This window comes from Anarhichas minor, unplaced genomic scaffold, assembly GCF_050575085.1.
Source record: "Anarhichas minor isolate MPS153535 unplaced genomic scaffold, ASM5057508v1 ptg000071l, whole genome shotgun sequence".
Lineage (NCBI taxonomy): Eukaryota > Metazoa > Chordata > Actinopteri > Perciformes > Anarhichadidae > Anarhichas > Anarhichas minor.
This window is the reverse complement of record NW_027466517.1, coordinates 1,481,096-1,504,673: the sequence shown is the minus strand read 5'-3', so window position 1 is coordinate 1,504,673 and position 23,578 is coordinate 1,481,096. Positions and strand designations below refer to the sequence as shown.

At 42.6% G+C, this 23,578-nt stretch overlaps 1 protein-coding gene and 1 long non-coding RNA gene across 7 annotated transcripts; one reads left to right on the top strand and one right to left on the bottom strand.

Moving 5' to 3' along the window:
- Positions 1-359: 359 nt before the first annotated feature.
- On the bottom strand, positions 360-8,588 carry amotl2a (angiomotin like 2a). Of its 2 annotated transcripts, none has more exons than XM_076079273.1 (11): positions 8,329-8,588; positions 6,857-7,635; positions 6,555-6,708; positions 5,874-6,018; positions 5,691-5,783; positions 4,041-4,336; positions 3,315-3,505; positions 3,121-3,222; positions 2,872-3,032; positions 2,382-2,561; positions 360-2,112 (listed from the first exon to the last, which is right to left on the bottom strand). In XM_076079273.1, the coding sequence occupies exons 2-11, from the start codon at positions 7,567-7,569 to the stop codon at positions 2,036-2,038; spliced, it is 2,112 nt and encodes a 703-aa protein (XP_075935388.1). In that variant the 5' UTR covers positions 7,570-7,635; positions 8,329-8,588; the 3' UTR covers positions 360-2,035. The 2 variants fall into 2 exon arrangements, with proteins under 2 accessions (XP_075935388.1, XP_075935389.1); XM_076079274.1 differs by having other exon boundaries at positions 6,555-6,705.
- Positions 8,589-8,762: 174 nt separating this feature from the next.
- On the top strand, positions 8,763-22,460 carry LOC142935147 (uncharacterized). Of its 5 annotated transcripts, none has more exons than XR_012947780.1 (6): positions 8,763-8,879; positions 14,917-15,060; positions 15,910-19,309; positions 20,894-21,050; positions 21,180-21,268; positions 21,919-22,460. It is a non-coding gene; the product is annotated as an uncharacterized LOC142935147 (long non-coding RNA). The 5 variants fall into 5 exon arrangements; XR_012947782.1 differs by having other exon boundaries at positions 14,917-18,220; positions 18,669-19,309; XR_012947781.1 differs by having other exon boundaries at positions 14,917-18,220; positions 18,659-19,309.
- The last annotated feature ends 1,118 nt before the right edge of the window (positions 22,461-23,578 follow it).

Here is a 23,578-nt window from a genome sequence, read left to right as displayed (position 1 = left end):
GGTATGACCAGTATCTCATAGTGGCTACTGTTAGCCAACTTCAGAAAGCAGTGTAGCTTACAAACATTACATTAAACATTACTGAGTAAGCTCACTCATTTTCTGACTCTTACACTGTGTTTTAGCTCCGGCTTCCCCATGCGTTATCCCAAAGTTACATAGGCTTGCCTAACATTTAAGGTGCATTACATACATTTACAATTAGTACATTTTATTTGGGTTTTTAGGAGTCAGCCGACAGATTTGTTTTGGATTAACTGAACTCATCTGTTGGATCTTGCTGTCATTCAGTAGGGTTTTTGTAATCAATCCAATGCATACTGTATTGAAACCAGTGCAACAAATCATAACAGAAAACCTTTTCAGACATATATTAAGAATTTTAATCTATTACAGTGAAATGTTAAGGTATACATACAAATGTTTACCTTTACAAAAGTTCACAGCAACATCAAAATGGGTCAACCAGCTGAAGCAAGGCACCCAACAGGACCTTCTGGATTTGTCATCGGTTATAACTTAAAAGTAGAGTACATCTTTGGCACCAGAAAACAAAACAAAAATAAAAGTAATAAAAACAAAACTACAAAATATATTAACTTCTCTCACTTCAAATAGCCATTCATGTAAACACATTCCAAAAAAAAAGTGAAGGGACATTAACTTAAACTGTCACAGCACATTGACCAGCAAACGCATTGCGACGGGAAATGTGGTGAAAAAGCTTGAAGGGGAATACCAGTCAAATGTCAGATTTCATGTGCTGTTTGTGGGACTTCAAACAATACTCCCATTGATAATGTTGTCAAGATGGAACCTGACAACTCTAGCATAACATATTAGCTTAGCGGTATTCCCCCTCCAAGGATGACTTGTGGCACATTCCAGTTAAATACAAAAGGGGAAACAGTCCGGGAAAACAGGAGTCTACATTCAGCAGTGTTCAGTGATCCGACACTATGCAGGGAGAAATAAATAGAAGATTCCGTGGTAAGGACACAGTCCACACAGAAATGTGAGATACTTGAGCAGGAATGGGGACAACAAATAGAGGAGCAAATGCAGGCCAATTATAGTTGACCGTTTCGCGGTAGAACCAGCTACCACCGACTCAGACCAAATAAACAGCCCCAGAAAGAGAATCATGTGGAGAATGCGTGCCATTTTAACAAGGGCGAGGGGTCAGACTTTAGATAGCCTTTTTCTTTAAAGGGAGCATTCCCTCAGCGAGGGAATGTGAGAAGATTAGCTCCGGCGTGTCAGCGGAGGGGAGCTAAAAGGCTGGGCAGTCGCCATGCGGGGCCCCCGAACATTAACCCGGGATGTGGAAAATTAGACCCCCGTGCGACGCCCGTCAATCCTTGCAGGGTTTTTTTTAAGAGAGTTTCAAAGTTTCTAAATCTTCCTCTGAGGCGTGAGCAGGGGCCTCGAATGTATTTTAAAGAGAAGAGCAACTGTTAATTTAGGTTGGAGTCGTTCTGTTACACAGCATAATCCCCAAACATGGTATGGATACACAGAGGATGCTTATATTAGAAATATTCCCACTACTTTCAGAGGGCACGGTAACAGGCTCGCTACTGGAACTTCAAAATAAACCCAACCAAACATAGAAGGGTTGCACGCTTAATCCAGATAGGAGAGCATAAAAATCACATAATTTAAGTGGAGCGGAGCGAAGCAAGTGATCCTGGTTCTTCTCACCTCGCAAACATAAAAAGTAACATCACAATATGAGCAGCGTTTACAAATATAAATACAATACATCACAAAAAAAAACAAGTAACATGCAGAAAAAAAAAGAAGTTCCTATCACAGTGCAGAATACTGTCTAGGTACCCTGGAGGATTCAGACTCTTGAGGCAAATGTCAGAGTTTGTGAATTGTGGAAAGCTCAGCTCTCCTCACCAAAAACTGCACCACATCCTGGTCTCTGCATGTTTGAGTCTGCTTGCAAACTGGCCCTTCTTTACTCAGACGTGGAGGAAGGCCTTCGACACCTCAGCCAAAAGTCTATGTTGCCGTTGAAGTCATATTAAATGAGGATTTCAACCACCTCTGCCTCGGAGCTGCTGATGCTCTTGAATGTCTTGAGCGGCTCCTCCGAGGTGTCTGCAGGGAAGATAAAATTAGCAGATTACAAAAACAACCTTGGTATGCTAACGCAAATACAACTGCAATGCCGGCTATTTGCAATGCTGCACACGGCCTTGTTTCATTTAAAGTCATTAGCGACAACAGTGCAGCCTCAGTGTGTCCTGATCCTGGGTCTGGTTACACTTTAAATAGTGGTCAAATGGGACACGGATCAAAGGGCTGCCTGTTAGAATGAACAGTTGTTTGTGTGGTGGTGATTGGGTGTTGAATACCAATAAACCCACCAGTTGTAGCTGCTGAGATCACCTCAGACATCTTTAGCTTCTCAGGCTCTGCTGTGATCTCAGGCTCCAGCAGGGCCTCGTCACTTTGGGTGCTGGAGTCTCGGCTCGGGGCCCTGGGCCCTGCTCGGGGCCGGGGTTGCAGCGCAGCGGCGCCTGTCTGGTCATCCGAGAGGCTCTTTCCTACGAATGCGGACAAAGAGAGGAGGCTGCTTAATTACCCGCTGCTTAACATCTGCCCCGCCGGGTTCTTCCCATGACTATTCTGGATCAGGCTATTCTGGAGTGAGAGACGATATGCATTCCAATTTAAAAACACGTTGTCCATTCGAGGGACAGGAAAAGGTCGTGTCTGATACGTTTTTTTTTAGGAAGTGCACATTCTGTCTGGCGACACTGACCAGTGTGCCAGTTGTCCCTTGATAGCATGTGTCATTACGGATTCAAAATTCCTCGGATGTTGCATGAAGGGGGGCAGACATCTCGCTCTCACCTTTACTCTCCATGCTGCTGGTCACGGTGTTGATGGAGGGGACGGACCTGGCGGGACGAAGCCCCTGTTTCTCCAGCTTGCCCTGCTCCCATCTGGAGCGCTGCTGGATGACTTTGATCACAGCATCCTTCTCCAGGAGCTGAGCGTGAAGTGCGCGGATCCTAAACACATGGAAGACCTCATTAGATCAGAAACCCAAATAAAAAGAAGCAGGCAGTATCTAACAAGGACGCGGACAGATGTGTGTACCTGTTCTCCATCTCCTGATGCCTATGACTCGCCAAAGGCAGGTCATCGTTGAAACTGCTGTTTGGTGAATGTCGAGGTGAGTGATTGATGATGGTTGTATCTCTGCAAAGAAAATAGAGGAATGTTAAAAAATATATATATATTTAAACTTCAATGACATTGTAACAGTCAAGATGTTCCATGTTTTGTCGTACCTCTGTGCTGCAGCAGTGGCAGCTGCGTCCATTGCAAACTGCCTCATGGTGCTCTCCTCCAGGTACTTTTGCTCCCACTTGGTGATGTCTGCCTCCAGGGCCAGAACGCGCTCCTCTTTCTCCCTCAGCTGCTGCTGCAACGTGGAGGGGCTCGGTTCTGAAGCCATGGGGTCAGCTGCCTGTCTCTGAGACTAAGATAATAGACAGCTGTTGTCAACATTAGGAAACAAACACCTTTAATTTGAATTAATAGTTTGATATTTTGCAAAATACTCTTAGTCGCTTTCTTGGCGAGAGTCAGATGAGAAAATTGATACAACTCTCATGTCTGTACTCTAAATATGAGGCTACGTAGCAGCAGTCGTTAGCTTAGCTAAGCATAAAGACTGAAAGTAAGGGGAAACTGCTAGCATGGCTGTCCACAGACAAATAAACCGCCTACAAGCATTTTTGTGTGGATTAAATCAACAAGATATGAAATGTAAATTAGTGGCCTTCAGCCATGCTATATGTTTTTTTTTGGACAAAACCAGGCTAGCTGTTTCCCCTTCTTATGCTAAGCTAGACTAATCAACACCCGGCTGTATATTGAGCGCACAGACCTGCGAGTGGCGTCAATCCTCTCACCTACCTCTTGACAAGAAAGCAAGTTAGCATATCTTCCAAAGCGTTGAGCTATTCCTTTAAGTTACAGACAAAAGAAACGTGATGACTTCCTCCCCTCACCTGCTGTGCCCTAAGGCTTTTCAGTTCCTGCTCCAGTCGCGTGCGCAGTCGCAGCTCCAGCTCCTCCCTCTTCTCGCACGCCGCCTGGAGCTGAGCCAGCGCGCTCTGCAGCCGCTCCACCTTGGCTACGTAGGCCCTCTTCCTCTGCAGCTCCTCCTCCAGCTGCCGGTTGCGGGCCTGCGTCGAGGCCAGCGTCTGCTCGAGCAGCTCCCGTCGCCGCTGGCCCTCCTCGCCGGAGACGCGCAGCTGCTGTATCTGCCTCTCCAGCTGTTCACGCTCCCGCTGCTGCTCTTCATCTAAGACACAGAGAGGGGGGGGGGGGGGGGGGGGGAGAAGAGGTGAATGGTGGTAAAAGTAACAGTGACATGATCCTGGAATATATGAGGTGGGGGGCAGCCTCGTAGAGGAGGTCAGATGAATGCTAAAGAAAGGTATACTGTATGTCAACAAAGTGGCTCAGTGAGTTACATGTGAATGGAATGTGGCCCAAAAAGAGACATTCACACACACCGCCTTCAAGGCACGCGGTTCAACAACAGACCACATTGAAAATTAATCACAACCACTTAGCTGTACTGTAAACTCGCAATTATCATTCAATTAATCTCATTTACGAATTAAAAGCCAGTCCGTGTTGAAATGAGGAAAAAGCCAGTTTATCTGTTGTGCCACTTTAAAGAGGGGGTTGATTACACAACACCAGTGCATGCCTGTGGAGGGAATGCAGACTTCCTCTTATCCACTTATGCACACAGGCATAGCTTTGTACTGGGAAAAGCTCTGGATTGCTTCTAGGGACGTGAAGTAAACAAGCAGCTCAAAATATAATTCGAGGGGTCCTTGCAACAAAAAAATATATATACAGGACACATCCCACTATTGTAATTTAATCGAGGCTTTGCCCCTGTTGTTCCTAGATAACCGTTTCCAGGAAAAACAGACGGACAATTGATCTTGATCTTCAGGCCCAAAACAATCGCACGGCTGTTTAAAATACCCGGAAAAGTGCAACTGTTATCCCAGCAGCAAGGTAATCTAACCCTTACTGGGAGATATGTCGAATGAGGCAAAAACACAAAAAACATTTGTCAGAAAATCATTCACAAATGCATCCATATGAAAATGGTATGAGTAAAAATATGATCGTTGGGTTTACTTGACAGCACATCCCTGCACAGAACAGGGAAGGAGTAAAGAAATATTCTTGCAGATCATGAAGGTAAAGAAATGCCCAAACAAGGAGAGCGAGCTGGCCAGGGGTCATCTTGAGTTGGGCCGGGACGCCCCGGAGCCCCAGACTCATTAGTTCCCCTTGAGGAGGAAAGTCAGCAGTGATGGTGTGTGTGCCTAAAATACCTAAAAAATAAATTCCTGGAATCCAGACCACATTTGCTAAAGCTATGTAAAATAGCTGGTGTCTAAGTGCCAAGAATCTTAACATTGGAGATAGAGCCATTTGAGTCCCGACATGCGGGGCCCACAGCCACCTCACCCTGAGGAAACCACTGGGAAATGACGCTCCTGCACAGGGCCGCAGTGCGATTTGTCAAATCAGATTGGGGAAAAAACAAAACATAGATCCTTAACTCTTTTCTGTCATGAGCCACGCTGTGAGAAGAATTTAAAAGAGTGACGCAGACATGAACTCACTCTGCTCCAGCAGCTTAACAAAGACATGCTGTCTCTGGTCCGAACACTCGGCCTCCCTGGCCGACCGCTGTTTGGTGGCTGAGTCGAGCTGATCTGCGCGGAGGGAAACAAATAAACGGTCACACACACTGGGTTACATTTGAAGGCTGACTGCGAGTTACTGACACACAAACGGGTCCGTACCCCTCAGATCTCTGTTGAAGTCGTGCATCCTCTTAATCTCGGCCTCTAGTTTATTCCTCATTGTTTTCTCCAGAGTCTCCCGCTTGGCAGAGCCTTTCATCAGAGTCTCATACGCCTCAGATATCCTTTGGATCTCCAGCTCCAACTGGGAAGAAAACGCGAGGAAGATGATTAGTCTGTGGGAGAGGCATCCCCATTAGTTGTCTGGAATGTGGTTATTGTTTCAGTTGTTAATATCAATGAGGCCAATTACTCATCTGCACAAATGACGCCCTTTCTCTCTCCCTTTACTGCTTACAGGCAAATGGCAACTGAAAAGCGGGAATCAACATTCCTGAGCGAACACTTGTGAGTCCCCAAGTGTCGAAGGCATTTATCTCCTTTCATGGCAATATGCCAGCATGTTTGAAAGACAAAAGGAGGTGAGAAAACCCCCAACACCTAACCGGTAGAGCACATTTCTAAAATGTCGCAATCCATTACTATAAATATGATTTAAAAAAAAAAAAACTCTTCTCCACATAGTGAACCACCCGTGCATGTTCCCGACCTGTTCCCGATGTGCCAGACAGCTCATCACCCCGACATGTACTGGCAAGGAAAGTATTGTTTTTTTTTACGATTTCCACACCCTCTGGGAGCCAACAGCTGCGTTTCATCGCAACCGCCTTGTTCTCTCACCTTCTGCAGCCTGGCGGCCTTCTCGGTGTGGGCCTCCAGCTCCTTCCTGAGCCACTCATTCTCCCGCACCAACACCTCGGTCTGAGCCGAGCCATTGCCAGGGGCTGCGGTGATGCTGTTGGGAGCCACCTGGGACTGAGCCGATGCGTACCTGCTGAGGAAAGACACGAGTAACTTGTTACAACGCTGCTGAAAACCTGCGAGGCCTTTGGAATGCTTGAATGATGCCGTTTTGCTTGGCCGTGTTTTATCTGACATCCAAAACCAAATGGTCCTACTCCTACTTTATCTGCTGTGATTACCTGTGATGCTGTGAGTAGAAGGGGGGAGGAGGGTCTCTGTAGTACTGCCCATGCTCCTGGGAGTGGCTGAGCATGTATCCAGGAAGTCTGGCGAACAGAGGGTAGTCCGGGGGCGGCCCACGCTGGTCCACGCACTGTTGGGCTGCCTGCCTGTCGGCCGCCAAGGCGTTTGTAATATTATCATGCAGCTGTGGATAGCTGTGTGAGGTGCTCATGGCCAGACTGTCTCTAAGACCATTCCTCTCCAAAGAGAGCTGCATGAGCCTCTCGCTGAGGGAGCGAGCATGCTCCCTTTTCAAATCCCACTGCCCCTCGCCGCGGCTCCCCAGAATATCCACGCCGGGCCCCTCCTGCTCTGCCTGCCCCTTCTGGGAGATCAGGTACTGGGAGTGGGCCTTCGCCTCCTCGTACGTGGGCAGCTCCTCTCCATGGAGCTGGTACAGGCGGCTCTCAGAGTGCACACAGTCCCCCTGGTGCTCCTGGCCCTGGGGGTCCTGTCGCGTGGACATCTGCATGTACTGGGGCTCCTCCTGAGTCAGGCTCTCCAGAGAGGAGCGAGGACTGCCGCCGCCTCCGCTGCTGCTGCTGACTCCACGCAGGGCCTGCTGCTGGATAGCCAGAAGCGTGCGAGTGTCCGTCAGATTGCCGTAGCGGAGCTGCTCTTGGATGAGACGGTGCAGGACCGTTCCAGATGAGCCTTCAGCGGTTCTCATGTCAGTCAGTGGGAAATAGGCAAAAAAAACAGCCTTGAGGTGGCAGTTTGAGGGCACGTCACAAACCTGAAGGAAAAACATTAATATACATGTTATCAGCTCAGTATTTGTTTCAGGCTTCCTTAACCCCATTGTTCTCATCAAAACTACTACTAATAATACATATTTCAATTATGAGCCACAGACAGCAGCCAACATTACACACTGACTTTAGCTGGAAGTGCATGAGCTGCTGCTGGAAATACCCCTGTCAGTGATGTCAGTGCAGATCCAGTTTTATTGCCCACACACTTTAAGGCATAGCTCTCTCCAGCCAGACACAAGTGTAATTAATACTAATACGATCACTATGAACAACACAGACTTCCCACAGACAAACAGACTGATTGACCCAAATTTGACAGAAACTAAAAAAAAAGATGTATAAACCAAGACTGTCGTCCTACAGGAAACATGCTGGAATATGTGAAATATGAAAAAGTATATATGATAACAATCTATACTGAGAGGCTTTAAATCGATCAGAAAATTTTATTTAAAAATGTTGAATATATGTGAAAATTAGGATGCAGTTCAGTAAAGGCGGCGCTCTTCACTAGATCAAATAAATAAATTTGAGTTTCCCATCGGGATTTAAACATAACTTGCATCATTAATCCGCCAGGCAATACTGCGCCTCGCACAATGGCGCGCGACTTCTAGTTCTCCGACATCCAAAGACAAAAGATGAACTCAGGAGAGCAAAACGTACACACTTACCAAATTATCGTCTCATCACACGGGAAACGGTAAACGGTGGCGTGATCTCCAAAGTAGTCCGTGCTCAGTTCAACAATGTCCACAAGTTCCTTCCTCCGTTTTCCTCCATGCAACGTAACTTGTGTGTGTCTGTGTGTGTGTGAGCGCACCGACGGCCAACAGCAGACTGAGCGGACCGAAGCTGCGCGCTGCACGAATAAATAACTGAGGGCCGATTGTTCGCTGCGGCTGGAATGACTGGAATGTAAAGGCTCCAAGTCCCTGTGGGATCAAAAGCGGAGCACAGGAGAGGAGGAGAAGAGAGGGGGAGGAGATGAGAGGAGAGGGGGAGGAGATGAGAGGAGAGGGGGAGGAGATGAGAGGAGAGGGGGAGGAGATGAGAGGAGAGGGGGAGGGACGAAGCGAAAAAATTGGATTCAGAGCAGCAGCGTATACTGTCTCAGCTGGCTGCTTGTATCATGTAAAAGAGCTCGTTGTTGTCGTTTTGTAAGAATTTGAAGTCCCTGCTGCTCCAACGTTTAAAGTCACAGCTCGAGGAGCAACATGTTACGGTGAGACTGCAGGAGATACACAAAAAAGATTTAAAAGATTCAAATCATAAAGTGTGCGTTGAAATACGCTGGGATACAGCAAGGATGGTGGTTTATAAGGATGTCTGTGTTCCAACACTATAGGTCTAGTACATGTGATTTCGGTCAGATGTTTTGCTAACATTTCAAAAAGAACACTCTGACAAAACCCATACAAAGTCTCAATCTCCCATTACAATTATTTTTATTGTCGATTAATATATATATATATATTATATATAATATATCTTAATATATCTTTTAGTCTAAGGAATTTTAGAAAATTGTGAAAAAAATACCTAATCTCAACTTCCCAGAAGCCCCAGCGGATGTATGCAAACTCTTCTGTTTTCAGTTCGTAAACCCAGAAAGTCATTTTCGTTTAAACTGAAAAAACAGCAAATTCTCCCATTTGACGAGCTGAAAACAGGGAATGTTTAACATCTTTCGATAAATGTCCTAAATGATCACTCGGTTTTCAAAATTGTTGGCGATTAATATTCTGTGGATTGACTGGGATGGCATGGGACATGGGATAATTGACTGATAAGCGCCACTAAAAATGATAAATGTGATATTGAACTGAGACCTCATTATAATGTGTGTTAATTAAAGTTGAACTGTGTTTCATTGTGGATTTTACCTGCTGAACATGACAGAAACTAGACTTGGTATAAGAGGTCTCATGAGGCAGTAATTTAAAAAAGAACAGTGCTATCGCATAATCGAGACGTGGATTAATCATTATTTCTTTGAGCAGCCTTTTGTTTGCATGTGCCTGGTAAATATTTAAGCCGTGGCCCGTGGCAGTTAATTGCAGAGTGTGTGTCTGTGTGTGGACATGGAGGGAGAGGGGTGGGTGCGAGGCACGCTGCCTGCCAGCTGTCCGTGGACCGAAATCCCCTTCCCCTCCTTTAATAAGAGCTCTGAGAGATGCATTGTTCTCCCCCAAAAAGCAGACATGACGGGGGCAGCCCCTGCCATCTGCCGTTCCACCCCTCCACCACTAGCACCAGCTATACGCCTCATTCACGCTCACACACACACACACACGTATGTGGATGGAGAGACCCTGGGATCAGCTGGCCGTTGGGGGGTTGGGTGCTAGCATTGGATAGTCGTGTCATTGATTGCGGCCGTGAAAAGGATCATCCTAATGGTGGCGCAGGCTGTTGGGTGTAAACAAGTCTCCTCTTGTCTGTCAGCATGAAAAACCTGCAGGTTGCTTTATCTTAAACGCTCACAGGCAGATGTCCACCTGCAGATTTGCATGGCAGTTGAAGCCCAACAGTTGCTAAAGAATGCGGATTGCCTCAACAACTGATAAGAATCTACAGGTTTTGCCATTTCACAACTCATCAGGGCTGATAAGATAAGCGAGAAAGCCTCACATTGTGCTGTTGCACTATGTACCATTTCACGAGGACTTTATAACGTTGCCTACGGCGCTGCAGCTTGCTGAAGGATTAGTTTGATATTTTTGGAAAATAAGCTCATTCGCTTTTCTTGCTGAAAGTTCAATGAGGATGCCTTTTTGTATCTGTATGTCAAATATGCCAACAGACAGTTAGCTTAGCACAAAGACTGGAAAGTGCTTCGCCCAAAGATGAAATGAGTCCCTGTACCGGCCGCTCTAAAGCTCACCAATTACACGCTGTATCTTATTTATTCATCCGTGCAACAAGTTGTGTTTTTACAGTGGTTTTATGTTATACCTTGGCCGGGAAAACAGTTCAATGTCCATTCTTCCGTCCTACTCTATTCCTGTGGATTAGCGTTAGCATCAGAACTTTAGCATGTTCTCCTGAGAGGGAAAAGCAAATGTTACGAATATATAATGTTGTGTTTCCCATCTTGTGCTTATCTCTCTGCTGAGAGCTGTTTGACACAGGTGAAAGATTCTCAGGGGACGCACCATGGGAAGAAAGTCAAAGATCTAACTGAAGACTCAAACAGCACATTTTACACCATATTTGTCTCCATATTTGGCACATTTCAGCTTTATCAAAAAGACATCCTGTAAGACTTTTCTCCTCAGAGTTTTGAAAACCCATTTGCCAACAGGGGTGACATTTAAGATCAGCCATTGGGACCTGTTAATGGCGTGGCCTAGGCTGACTGGCTTAACACAATGCAGACTGTGATCTGGGAGCGGCAGCCTTGTTATGTGAGGTGGGACAAGCTAGGCGCTCCAGCAGCTCCTTTTGTTTTCCTGCAAAGGAGGAAATGGGCGCATTCCTGACATTACCATGTCCATGGGGTCTGACCGAGCCTCCAGTCTGCTGTTTTACTGGGGACGACAGGAGGGCAACCAGCAGCCACTCACGGTTTCTTTTTAATGGGGGGGGGGGGGGGGGTTCTCTAATGAATAACACTGCTGTCCTAAATCATAAGCACAACTTTTCTTCGTGGACAATAGCTGCGAATAACTTATGGAAATAAAGCAATTTAAATATACAGAGGCAGACCTACTTCATTATGATGTATGTTGATTTGTGATCTTCTTTTGCCAAAGTTTTAAAAACAGTCAGCAGAGAACATTTCTATAGGTCATAAAATCTAAAATCTGAACAAGAAACGGTCCCTCTCGCCTTGTGACACACGAGATAGTAAAGAATTCCCAGTGAACCAGCAAGGAACTATAAACCGGACTACGCCTGCGGGCGATGCTGTTTTGCAGATAAGACAAGGACAGCATATATTTTCATGATTGTCCCGTGGGCTCATCACTTCATGGTCCTATACTCTGTTCCACTTCAGCTCAATTCAGCTGCATTTAACATGGATGTGATTCCCTGAACTCTGTGGAGTTTGATTCCAGTCCATACATTATTGTCTTACACTGTAAAGTAGTGACAGTTTGGGATTCAAACCTACATATTAATTAAAAATTAGGATTTGAATAAGATAGAGCCATGTTATTTGGCTATGACTACATCCACTTATTTGTATATTTAGTTTAATGTCCTATTTGTGGCTATAAGGACTTTTGAAGTGTGTACTATGTATGTACGAACAACTATAACCTCTCTTATGAATTGGTTTCCATAACTGGTGTAAAATAGTTAATAAATTAAAAAACATGAAAGCACTTTAAAATAAAGTGCACTGATCTATCTAATGAGTCCAGTGCTGACATGTACAGAGTTGCCCACAGGCTGCTGGCCATTTGCTTTAGCCAGGGGTCAGAGAGCAACTGCCGCGGTGATAGTTATCTCTACAGCTACACCAACATCCTGCCGTCTCATTTCCCTAAACAAATCTGTCTAAGATGCTCTGCTAACAGCCACCCTGACACGCATGTAACCACATGTCACATCTCCACATTACCTTTCTGTTGAAAAGACACTGAAACAAGCCAATTTAGAAACAAATTCAATCCGTGATTTTGATTTGATGACTTCATCTCATGCTGAGTCACCTCAAAGAAAGGCAAATATGTAGAAGATCGACAAAAGCGGGTCTAATGTAATCTCGAGAATGAACAATTCCCAGGTGTTGAAAACGTTAAGGCTGCCTATTAAATGGCTCCTTGTATTGTCAGCTCTTGAATGATGAATGAATTGAAGTGTCTTGTCGGTCACCTTCAAAGGCAGCAGGTAAGGATTGTCTATTGTGCTGCATCAAAAACAATGGTGGCTTTCGAGCCTATAGTGCTTCAAGTCCACACAATGAACAAAGACTTGCTCAGTTGAGGTGGTGCTAATATAATTCACATTAACTATTATGGGCTTTTGTTGTGACGTTTTTGAGAGAGTTTAGGAGATAAAAAGCTGCATGTGTTATACTGATACAACTGGATTGAGAATTGCTTTTTAAGGGCAAAATGGCGAATTCTGTTTTAATAATAAATGACCTAAAAGCTACAAGCCAAAGTAAGATTCACAAGCTTTCTAAACTCCAAAAACAATCACTTGATAAGACTTATCACTGCTGTAATGAAACCAAAGACACCAATATGAAATGAGAGCAGCGTAAACACTCAGAGCAGCTGATGGCCAAACATTCCTTAGTGTCACTGTTGCAGAAACCTTTGCAAGGTGTTAAGCTCAATTTAGCCGTTTCAGGGAAACAAGCAACTTGTGTTTGGCTCACAACACAGACCGTGTGTCCACAGATAACAAAGGCATTCTTCTGAATGCTTGAGTTGTGTTTGAATGCTGCCTAATGTTAATTGAAAAATAGCTGATCTTAATGAACGTTTAGGTCACAAGAAGTGGCATAAACAGAGTTCAAATCAAGGAAGGCCGGGAAACCTTTTTTTGTTGGATTTATCCGTATAGATGTCACTGCCAATGAAGAATAACCTTCAAAATAAAAGAGGTTATTCTTTTACAGCAAAGGCTGGTATTTAGTTGACTATCTCGGGACTTCAGCCTGAGGCGCAGATGCTTTGTGGGAACAAAGCACAGTGCAGACTATCTCCTGCCCTCTAGCTCAGAGGCAGATGCACCTGTCAGCCCCCCACCACATGGACATCTGCCACAAGAATGCAGTGTATACAAAAACATTATGCAGACCAAGCATACAGTCAACCGTTCAAAAATACAAAGATGGAGACTTCAGATACGTAGTTACATTCTGTAAAAACTACATCTACCACCTGTTTTCCTCACTGAGTGGACCTATTCAAGTAATCTTCCCATTTGGTTGACATTCTTAAAGCCATTATGTTCGGAGCAGGTGGAAGAACCATTTAACGTCACATCAGCTGCAGCTCACTTGCAGCTGTGAACGAGTGTGCGGACTGTTTAACGGGCCAGCCGCCGTTGCTCGTGCCAAAAAAAGAAACTTGCCATTTTAATCCACAGACACACACATATCATTTGTGGATCCAAAATGACAGCGACAACAAGTCTGAACAATGAATCTCAGGTTACACCCATGCTCGCCTGCCCCCTCCCCATCAAATGCAGGCCTGGTGCAGTCCCAGTTGAAGCAGATGGCCAGGGCAAAGCCATTGCTTCCAGGCCAGATAAAGAAGTCTCCTAGGGCCACGCTGAGTGGAGAGTCCCCAATCTGCTCATCAGCCACTCAGCTGAGATGGATGCCTCTGTAAAACGGCCCTGTGTCAGACAGGGAGCAGGTGGTGGACCTGCAGGCAAGGGTTACACACTGGGATGTCCATTATAAAGGGGAGAGAGTGAAGGGGAGGGTATTGACAATTACGACAAAGGACGACCAAAGATAAGAAAATAATGTAAGATGTATGTATCATCTTTCGGCGCAGGCTGAAAACTCACCTCTTCAAAAAGGCCTACCCTGAGCCTTACACTTAGCATTTACTTAGCATCTATTGTATTCATACTAGTTTATTGCACTTATTGTTTTCTTATTAGTTTAAACTTATTACATTCGTTTGTTTCTGCACTGTACGTTGGCTCTGGTTTATGCTCTTAGATGCTTGTTTGAAGAGAGGAGATGCACTTATGACTTCTGGTGACTAGTAGTTCTCTCGAAAACCGATGTTGAATACACTTATTGTAAGTCGCTTTGGATAAAAGCGTCTGCTAAATGACTGTAATGTAATGTATCAGTTTACAGAGCAGTTGATAAGCATGATGAATTATGTTCAAACAGGTGGGACATATTTAAAAACAATTTGAGCCCACACTGTCACTAACTGCTCTTCCAGAATTAATGTTTTCTAATTTTTGTAAAAAACAAAAAAGAGATTTCAGAGAGAAGTAGACAAAAGGGTCTACAATAAGTATTTGAAGGATATATCCAGTCATCAAACTGATTTAGCAGTGAAAACAGGTTAAAAAGATAAAGATATATGCTGAAGCCTACAGATCACAGTATAAAAGTGAACCACCACATCACCTGGAGATAGAAGACAATGAAGTTAAGGAACAACACTGTTCCTATAAAGCCATTAGGTCTTTATACACTGTTATAATCATTAAAAAGCAAAGCAGCATGCTAGCATAGAAGTGCTGACGCAGGTTAATAATGTGCTAACATACTCTGCTAATGTTAGCTCTTAGAAAGGTATTTCTCCTTCCAACCTCTCCAGGTAACACGTTTAACGATGACTACCTCCAAATCCACAAAACCAGCCTGAAAATGAAGAAAATCTGAAACGATTGTATGAGAGACTGTGGAGCAGAGCCTTTCGTTGTCGGACCCTGGAGCTATGATGGGCCAGTCTGAGTTCAAGGTTGGGGACTAAGCGGAGGGTCACTTGGATTATTCTTAAATCTTAATGTGAAATGCAAATATTAACATTTAATGGTTCAACCAGTATTGTTTGGCCAAATAAATTATGTGTATAATCAAATATATGAGTGGGGATTTAAAAGTTTGCATTCTGTAAATTGTTTTCACTAGAGAACTACTTAACTCAAAAATATGACACAACAAAGTTATAAAGATTACTGAAATATGAAAACATTAATAACTTATAATTTAGTTGCGTGTATGGAATGATATTAGCAGCAATTGGCAATTTTGAACACTGAAAAATATTTTGTAACAGTAATAATTGAATTAAATTTGAGCAAAATCTATTCTGGGCTCAATAAATGTATTTGCATGCTGTCTACTATGTATATAAGCACACAATAATAACTCAGTCTTACTCAATTATTCAGTCCAGAATAGACTTTTGTTTTCTCAAATTGCATTGTAATAAATTCTCCAATCATTATGCTTAAAATATTCCATCACCACCTGAATTGTGCCACAAGTATAATTCCATACATAGTGTTAATCCATGTATTAATAGACCTATTAACCAATATTTGTGCAGATACCTGTTTGTTTTCATTTGGATAACGCATGGTCTTCAACACAAGAGGAGTAATGCAACACTTGAAGTGAACATCTGTTTGGATCTATACACATCTGATTATGTAGTTTGACCGTGGCTATATTTATTGTTGAATCTCAGTGTTGTAGCAGAGGTTATTGTCTGAAAGCAGCGCCTGACACAGTTTCCTCTGTCTGCCCCCACCTCTGTCCCAAATGTCTGACTTTGTGTTTCTGGCAATTTGCTCCCATTGTGCAGCACTTCCTGATAGGAGGCACTCTGGAAGACTGGGCTCACTCAGCTGCAAAGGAATGTGACATTCCTTTCTAAAATTACGGATGTTTCTTTGGATTTCTGGGGCCGATTTCTGCCATTTTCACTGCGGTGTTTGGAGAAAGTGTTTCCGGACAGACGTGAACACAGAGCATATATTCCAAACTTGATTCACGATCGACTGCAACAGACTGTTGGACGCCAACAGAGTGTTTATTTTTACTTAACACACCAGTGCGTATAGTTATTGTTCTTTTGTCCACATTTAACAACATTAAATATGTTATAAATATATGAATCCAAAACTTTATATATCAAGTTTACAATATGTTGCATTGCATATTACTGACATATTAAATGCAATGTTAAAGCTACTGAACCTGGAACAGTTGCAATGATTATTCCTACACCAGCGTGACTAAAAACAGTGGTTCTGAACCTTTTTGGCTTGTGACTCCTCTGAATTTAGCAATATCTTTCTATTTTTTGAAGCCTGCAATCATAGATTTGTTTGGCCGGTTGGTGGCCACAGAAACAAGGTGTGAAAACAACATTCCTTTATCATCACCTTTTAAGTTGATATGGCAAATCTATATTTACATCCAGCACATACAGGAAGAAACATTAGCACTTGTTTGTGTCCACCTGAGGAAAGTAAATACAATACTCCCCTTTGAACTATGTTTTGGTCTCCACCAACTACAGAGAGAAATAACTTTCTCTGCTCAATTCTCCAATATGTCAACCAGTTAGACACAAACTTTGTCTGTCTGACATCTGGTGCTGGGCAGGAAGTGCAGGGCCATTTTGCTTTACCTTCTTTGACGAAAAACAGCTGCCTGCTATGGCTGAAAACAACGCTATGAGAGCACTGACAGTGAACCAAAACCATAAAGTTGCAGGCTGCAAACCAAAACAATAAAGCTCTGTATAGCTGAAGTGGATAATTGACCCTCGATCGTAGACTGGCCAATCATAGCTGTTAGTCTGACAACTAACCGCATCTCCGATCCACAGACTCTCATGCAATCTTTCAGATTTTCCTAATTTGCAGGCTGTTTTTTGATTTATAGCTAGTCATGATTAAAGGATGTGTAATAGTGATACTCGTTACCTGGAGAGGTTGGAAAGAGATATTCGAATGTTATTGTTACTTTTCTCCGTAAAAACCTGTGGAGCTAACATTAGCAGAAGACGTTAGCATATCATTACCTAGCATTAGCACTTCTATGCTACGCTAGCCACTATCTTTATAGTTCTGACCTGTTTTCGCTGCTGAATCAGTCTGACATCCTGGATTTATCCTTCAATATATTGTAGACCCTTCAGTCTGCTTCTCTCTGAAAATCGGTTTTTATTTTTCCCCAAAATATATAATATTTATTCAGGAAGTGCAGTTAGTCACAGTGTGGGCTCCATGGTAACGTAGCTCTGACAGTTTGACGGAGTAGCGGCGGTGTAGTCATGTGAGTTATTGATAATGTTAGAATTATGACTATAGCCGCTTTAATTATATTGTGACCCCTCTGATTTGGGCCACTGCTATAAAACAGAATGATTTATCTATACATGAAACCATAATTAATATATATATACAAATAAAATGTCTTGACTATTAAAACTTCTTCTGTTCTTGATTAAACAGAAAAAAGGATTTTCCATAAAATAAAAACACCTTTCTGCTTGACTGACATTTGAATGTGCCATCCGATTTTTTGTATCCCATTATTTAGATGAACACTATCAACTAACAACTTAATAAGTCTGAAAGTATAATGGTGAAATCCACAGTCCTCAATTCTGAACAATTCATGTGTTTGGTGTCCTTCTCTTTGAAATGCTTTTATTTTGTAGCTGAGAACTCTCGGCCAAAACTGTTAACAGGGACATCTACATGTAGATTTCTAAATAAAAAGGGAAACCTGTTCATACTTGTTGAAAAGCACTATGTCAGCAGAGAGCTTTGGTAAATACAGGTCTAACTGAACAAACATGCGGAGGCCACAGCCTCGCTGTGATAACCTCTATCTCCAGATGGTAGACTGCAGTTAAAGGGCCAAAGGAGAGTGGAGGGGTCAGACGTCAGGAATGAGGAAATCCCACCCTGGCCCCAGCAGATAGAGGACAGGAAGCACTGCCAATTGCATACGAATTCACCCTCAGTAATGCAACATGTGCAGCTCGGGGTGAGTGCGTTAAAAGTGCGGGACGAGACCTGCGGACCTCTGATAGTGTATGGGCAGGTGGCCTTTACATGCCTGATGACATCTACAGGTCCAGCAGTCCCATTCATCAAGTGAGTGTCTGAACCAGTGACCAGCTTAATGAGAAGTACATTGAATTTAGCTTAAAAAGCAAGCACAGGCATGAGAGCTAAATGTATTCCGTTACATCTTTCTTTACATTTTCAGTTCTTCTGCATTTGATCAAAAAAACTTGTATGAATGAATAAATAGGTGATCACTTGAAACCCTTTTCTGATATGCAGACAGCAAAGCACACGCCATCATAAATAAATCATTCAATTAAATAGCGTACAGTTAACTTTAAACACCTCCAACAATCACAACTCAAATCCTGTTTTTGTAATGATTGGACGCCACACATCCTTGGCCTCGCTTTGCATGATTTAAAGCGGCGTCACTTCTTCTCAATAAGTCAAATCCACAATGTGTGACAGAGGCATTACATTATCTTATACTGCAAATGTGTATTTAAAATATCTGACTAAAAGTGTCTTCCAGATTTGCCGAACGAGCAGCCACGAGAGCCCGGTTATTTATGAGGCACCGCAGAGTGATCACCACAGGCGACGACGATTTTCTCTGTGATCTCCAACTTCTCTGACAATTTTATGGCCTGCGTAATTAAAGACTTAAACACACAGGAGCAGCAAAGTTGACTCAAGCTTGAAAGAAGGGGGAAGCCATTAAAGAGTCAGTAGTGTTTCAGTTTGACTGAGCAGGCATTTAAATTGGCTTTTGGAGATCCCAGATAAGGCAGTGGCATTGCAAACATGCAGCTTCAAGGTGCTGTCCCACCGCTTTGTTGAATGTCAGTAAATGTGAAGTTTCAACTGAGGAACGGTGAAGTAAGAGACGTTAGATAAGAGGATAGGTGAGCGATATAGGGTTGGGTACAGTGTGATGATTTCACCTTCTCGCATACAGAGGGAACTGGGAGGAGGTGGGTGTTCTGGAAATGGACAGATAAAGACATCCATTTCTGAGTGAGAATAATCTTGATAACACTGTCGTTATCTCCCCCCCACCTCACTGTCAAGTGACAACAGCTGCCGGAAGGTAATGAAGCGTGACGAGGCTCCCTCTGAGGACAGTTTTACACCATCCACTATCCAGTATCTGATTCCTTGTCACCGTGTTTGGTTAGTATGAAAACATAGATATTCTTCATAGACGGATGAAGAGGGTACTTTCTCCGCATGTGTATTCTTTTTGACACTCTTTCGCAAAAGTACAACTTTTCTCCATCAACGTTATTCCATCACAGTAAAATAGCAGCTCTTGGCACCAAAGCTGCAGGATTTCAACATGAGGCAAAAGCTTTTTTTGATATTGGCAGTGTACTTATTTGAACTCCTTTATACACTGTTGTTCAGTTTGTGTAGTTAGGAAGGCTTTGAAAAATTATATTGTGCTAAGTAACTAGTAGCTAAAGCTACCAGACAAATGTAGTGGAGTAAAAAGTGCAATATTTCCCTCTGAGATGTAGTGGAGTGGAAGTACAAAGTTGAATGAAATGGAAACACTCAAGTAAAGTACCATAAATTTGTACAAAATACAATACTTAAGCAAATAAAATAGTTATATTCCACCACTGATCATAACATTTACTCTTACCACTCACATCTTATCAAAACCATACAATTTACTGCTTTTTATAAAGAGGTGGAATAATGTTGAGCAGGATTGAGTTCAGTCTATTGGTCCGGCCCTCCACAACAGTCCCCGTTTCTCATGTGTCCCCTTTGGAAAAATAATTGTCCACCACTGGTCAAGAGCATCTGAGCAATGTTTAGTTTATTTAATATCATAGAATATCATGTCACAGCTGGAGCACAAAACGCTGCACAATGGTCGATCAAACTTGTGCATGTCATTGCGTAAGACACAGAGTGAGAGAGAGAGAGAGAGAGAGAGAGAGAGAGAGAGAGAGAGAGAGAGAGAAATGAGGCTAGCCGAGGATGTTGGTGGTTTTAGGGGAATCTGAAAACTAATTACACAAAACAATTCAAATGGACGCCCTCATTAGCCATGAATGAACAAGGAATGTTCTAAATCGTTTTTACATAACAGAAACCCCGACATCAAAGCGCGCACACACAGAAAGCGCATCAAAGAATTCCTGTTCTGACTGGGCTGAATGTCAACAAGACGACGCTCCATTTTTCCAAGAATTAATTTTAGTCAGGTCTGACAAAGCTCTGGCTCAAGGGCTGTATGACAATTTAAACTTCATCCTATCTAATTAAAGGTACAATCTGCGATCATATTGTAAACAAAAAGGGCTGCCCCAGCATGAAAATTAAAAACGCTGGTTTGGATCCTGCTATTATTCTCCGGGTGACCACACCATGCCACTTTACCTGGGTTTGCCGTGTCAAGGTCATATACCAAATAACACCCACTGTAAAATGCAATAGTTGTCCAGACATACATTTAATTAGTTAACTTTACTTGGTCATCAAATTGACAAAGCGTTAACAATGCTACAATTTTATTAGAATTAATAGACTAGCTAGCTGTAGCAGAAATTTAATCAAAATCAATTTTCAATCAATACTTTGTCACTCCGCCTGGTGACTAAATACTAAATAGCAGTATGCTATTGATTCAATTTGGCAATTGCAGTGATGTCAACAGTTGTGACGATGTTTTTGTTTGCAGAATGGTTTTCAAAAATGTCCACATTGGTCCAAGCCGATTTAGTCACTGTATGTGTGTTCTAGGTGTTTGCAGAGTTTAACTGGAGACACCACAAACCCGCAGAATGACTTTTTTGATGCTGTGGACCGCTACACACTGCACTTTGTCACAATCTTCAAGTCCAAGAAAGGAAGTGTTGGAGAGACATCTGCTGAGTTTGTGCAGCAAATTGATTCACGGGTGAGTCCGTACTGTCAAACAAACATTCTGGTGACACTTGTTTCATTGTCACATTGACAAACATATTTGTACTTTCAGATTTAAATGTTGCATAATCTTGAACTTTTTTTGTTAATTATCCACTTCTAGAAACCATGTGACAGCAATGTGCACCCTCGTACTCAGAGGCCTCCCTGTTCTACTTGGTGATGACCAGTCACTTCTACCACACCTGCTTTGTAAGTTCTCATAGTTGCATCTTATCCTAGACATTTATGTGAAATTGTCATAATTAGCAAATGAATTCTTGAGTTATTGCCAGAAACGTGTTTTGCGAGGTCACGGTGACCTGTGATCTTTGACCACCAAATTTCGACCTTGAGTCCAAGTGGACCTTTGTTCCAAATTTGAAGAAATTCCCTCAAGTTGATCCTGAGATAATAATAATGACGGACAACCCAAAAACATAATGCCTCCAGCCAAGGCTGATGCCAGCGTGGAGGCATAAAAGCATAAAGAAGGTCTGAGATTCAAATGCAGAGACGTATCACAGCAAGGCTGAGTCCCAACCACAGTGGCCGGAGGTTGATTTGGATGGAGGCCTTCGCTGCATGTCATCGCCTCTCTCATCCCTGCCTTTTCTGTCTCTCTACTGTTACTGTCGAATAATGCAGAAATGCCCCCCAAAAAATTGTTACAATTCAACTTCATTTCTTTCATCTTCTTTACTGGACATCTGTAAACTGGTCAAAACTGTTTTAGTCTCACTAATGTGGATACAACGTGTGTGTGGAAAACTTTATGTGGAAGGCAGCATAGACAGGACATATGACACAGTGACAATTTATATTTCCTTGTTGTAATGTTGTTTCCGTTTGGTCTTACACAGGATTCTGACAGGGATGATGCCTGGGTACAAGTATCTGTTGGGGTGCTGACGAACATCAGTGAAGATGTCCCTCTCTCCAAATCAACTCCACCTTGACCCAGTGTCTACTTCCATCATTGTTGAGGAAGGTATTGTAATGGATGATCTCCTGAACCTACCTCAAGCACTTTGCCTCTTGTTTGGGTTTTCATTTTCTTTACACTTGGACTAAAGCCATGAAAAACACTTTCAATTTCATTTAAAGAGTGATGCTTGGCACAGGACAAACTGCAAACTCTTAAAAATATCCTGTTAAGTTAGAACGTAAATTACTGTATAAAGGTGTTGACGTTTGGCATTCGTTCACATTGTTCACAATACTACTGTAACATAGCTGAGCATTTGGTCTTTTAAATTGCTATTGTGAAGAAGTTGTTCCTCTGTGAAATATAAAACCTCCAGTACATGTCTATTTGATGATCAAATTGTACATTTTACTAAATGTTTTTATCTGAATCAAATCCTAATGTTAAAATAAAAAAATCATATACTAGAACTTTGAACTGTCACTACCTTGATTTATTATGTGTAACTGTAAATGTGATTGTTTGAAGAGATAATGGAACCTGTTTTTCATTATTGTTTAAAGGATGTTTGACGCACTTAAGTTAGACGAGTAACATGAACTTGGTTGTTTTAAGGCAATCGGTTTGCATGGTTTTACCAAGTAAATGACCTCAGTGTTCAAGTAAATACAACTGAGAAATTTTAAGGAAATGTCACATTAGTTAGCCCGACTTAAATAAATGTGTTGCTTGGAATACACACAAAGTATCACTTGAAACTATTTAGTTGTTTGAAACAGTAATTCTGAGGAGGCTTTACTCAGTCAACAGTTTATCTTAAGTAAAGTTTCAAGTACTCTTCACTCATTTTTTTTAGTTACTTAAACTCAAGTGTAAGTGTACTACACTAAAAAAACATTTGTTAGTACAACAACTTGCTTGAAACGAGTACCTTTACTTGCTTTTTTCAAGGCAATCGGTTTGCATGCTTTTTTTAAGTAAGGTTAACTAATTCGATTTTACGGTACTGTATACCTAATGTGAATTCTTTAAACACAGGTGCATTTTCTGTGTGGCAGTCTGAGTCACTTGCATTAACCTTCTCTTTGTTTAATACATTGTTGGCATAGACTGTATAAGAAGAAGACCTAGTCACTATGACATCATCCGTTTGTGCCTCGAGTTCTGCATTTTGGCCGTCGTCATCTTGTTTTTTGCAACCTGAAGTGAGACGAGAGGGAGGAGCTAAGTACAACCCAAAGCTGACTAGGACACTTTAGGTGATTAAAACAGTTACAATTAACTTTCATGAAGTGCAAACACACAGTGAAAGGGTTAAAGTTGTAAGACGAAAACACGAACTCCCCCGAGACTGGACAGCACCCGTCAATCACAGTAGCCCCGCCCTAAAGCATCCCCTGCTTTATGGTCTATTTGGCTCTAAATGGACCATAATTTACTAAATGAACATCATGCTGTATTGAAGAAGACTTGAAACTAGAGATTGAGACCATAAACTCATGTTTACAATGTTTACTGAGGTAATAAATAAAGAGAGAAGTAGAGTCATTTTCTCATAGACTTCTATACAACCAGAGGAGTCGCCCCCTGATGGT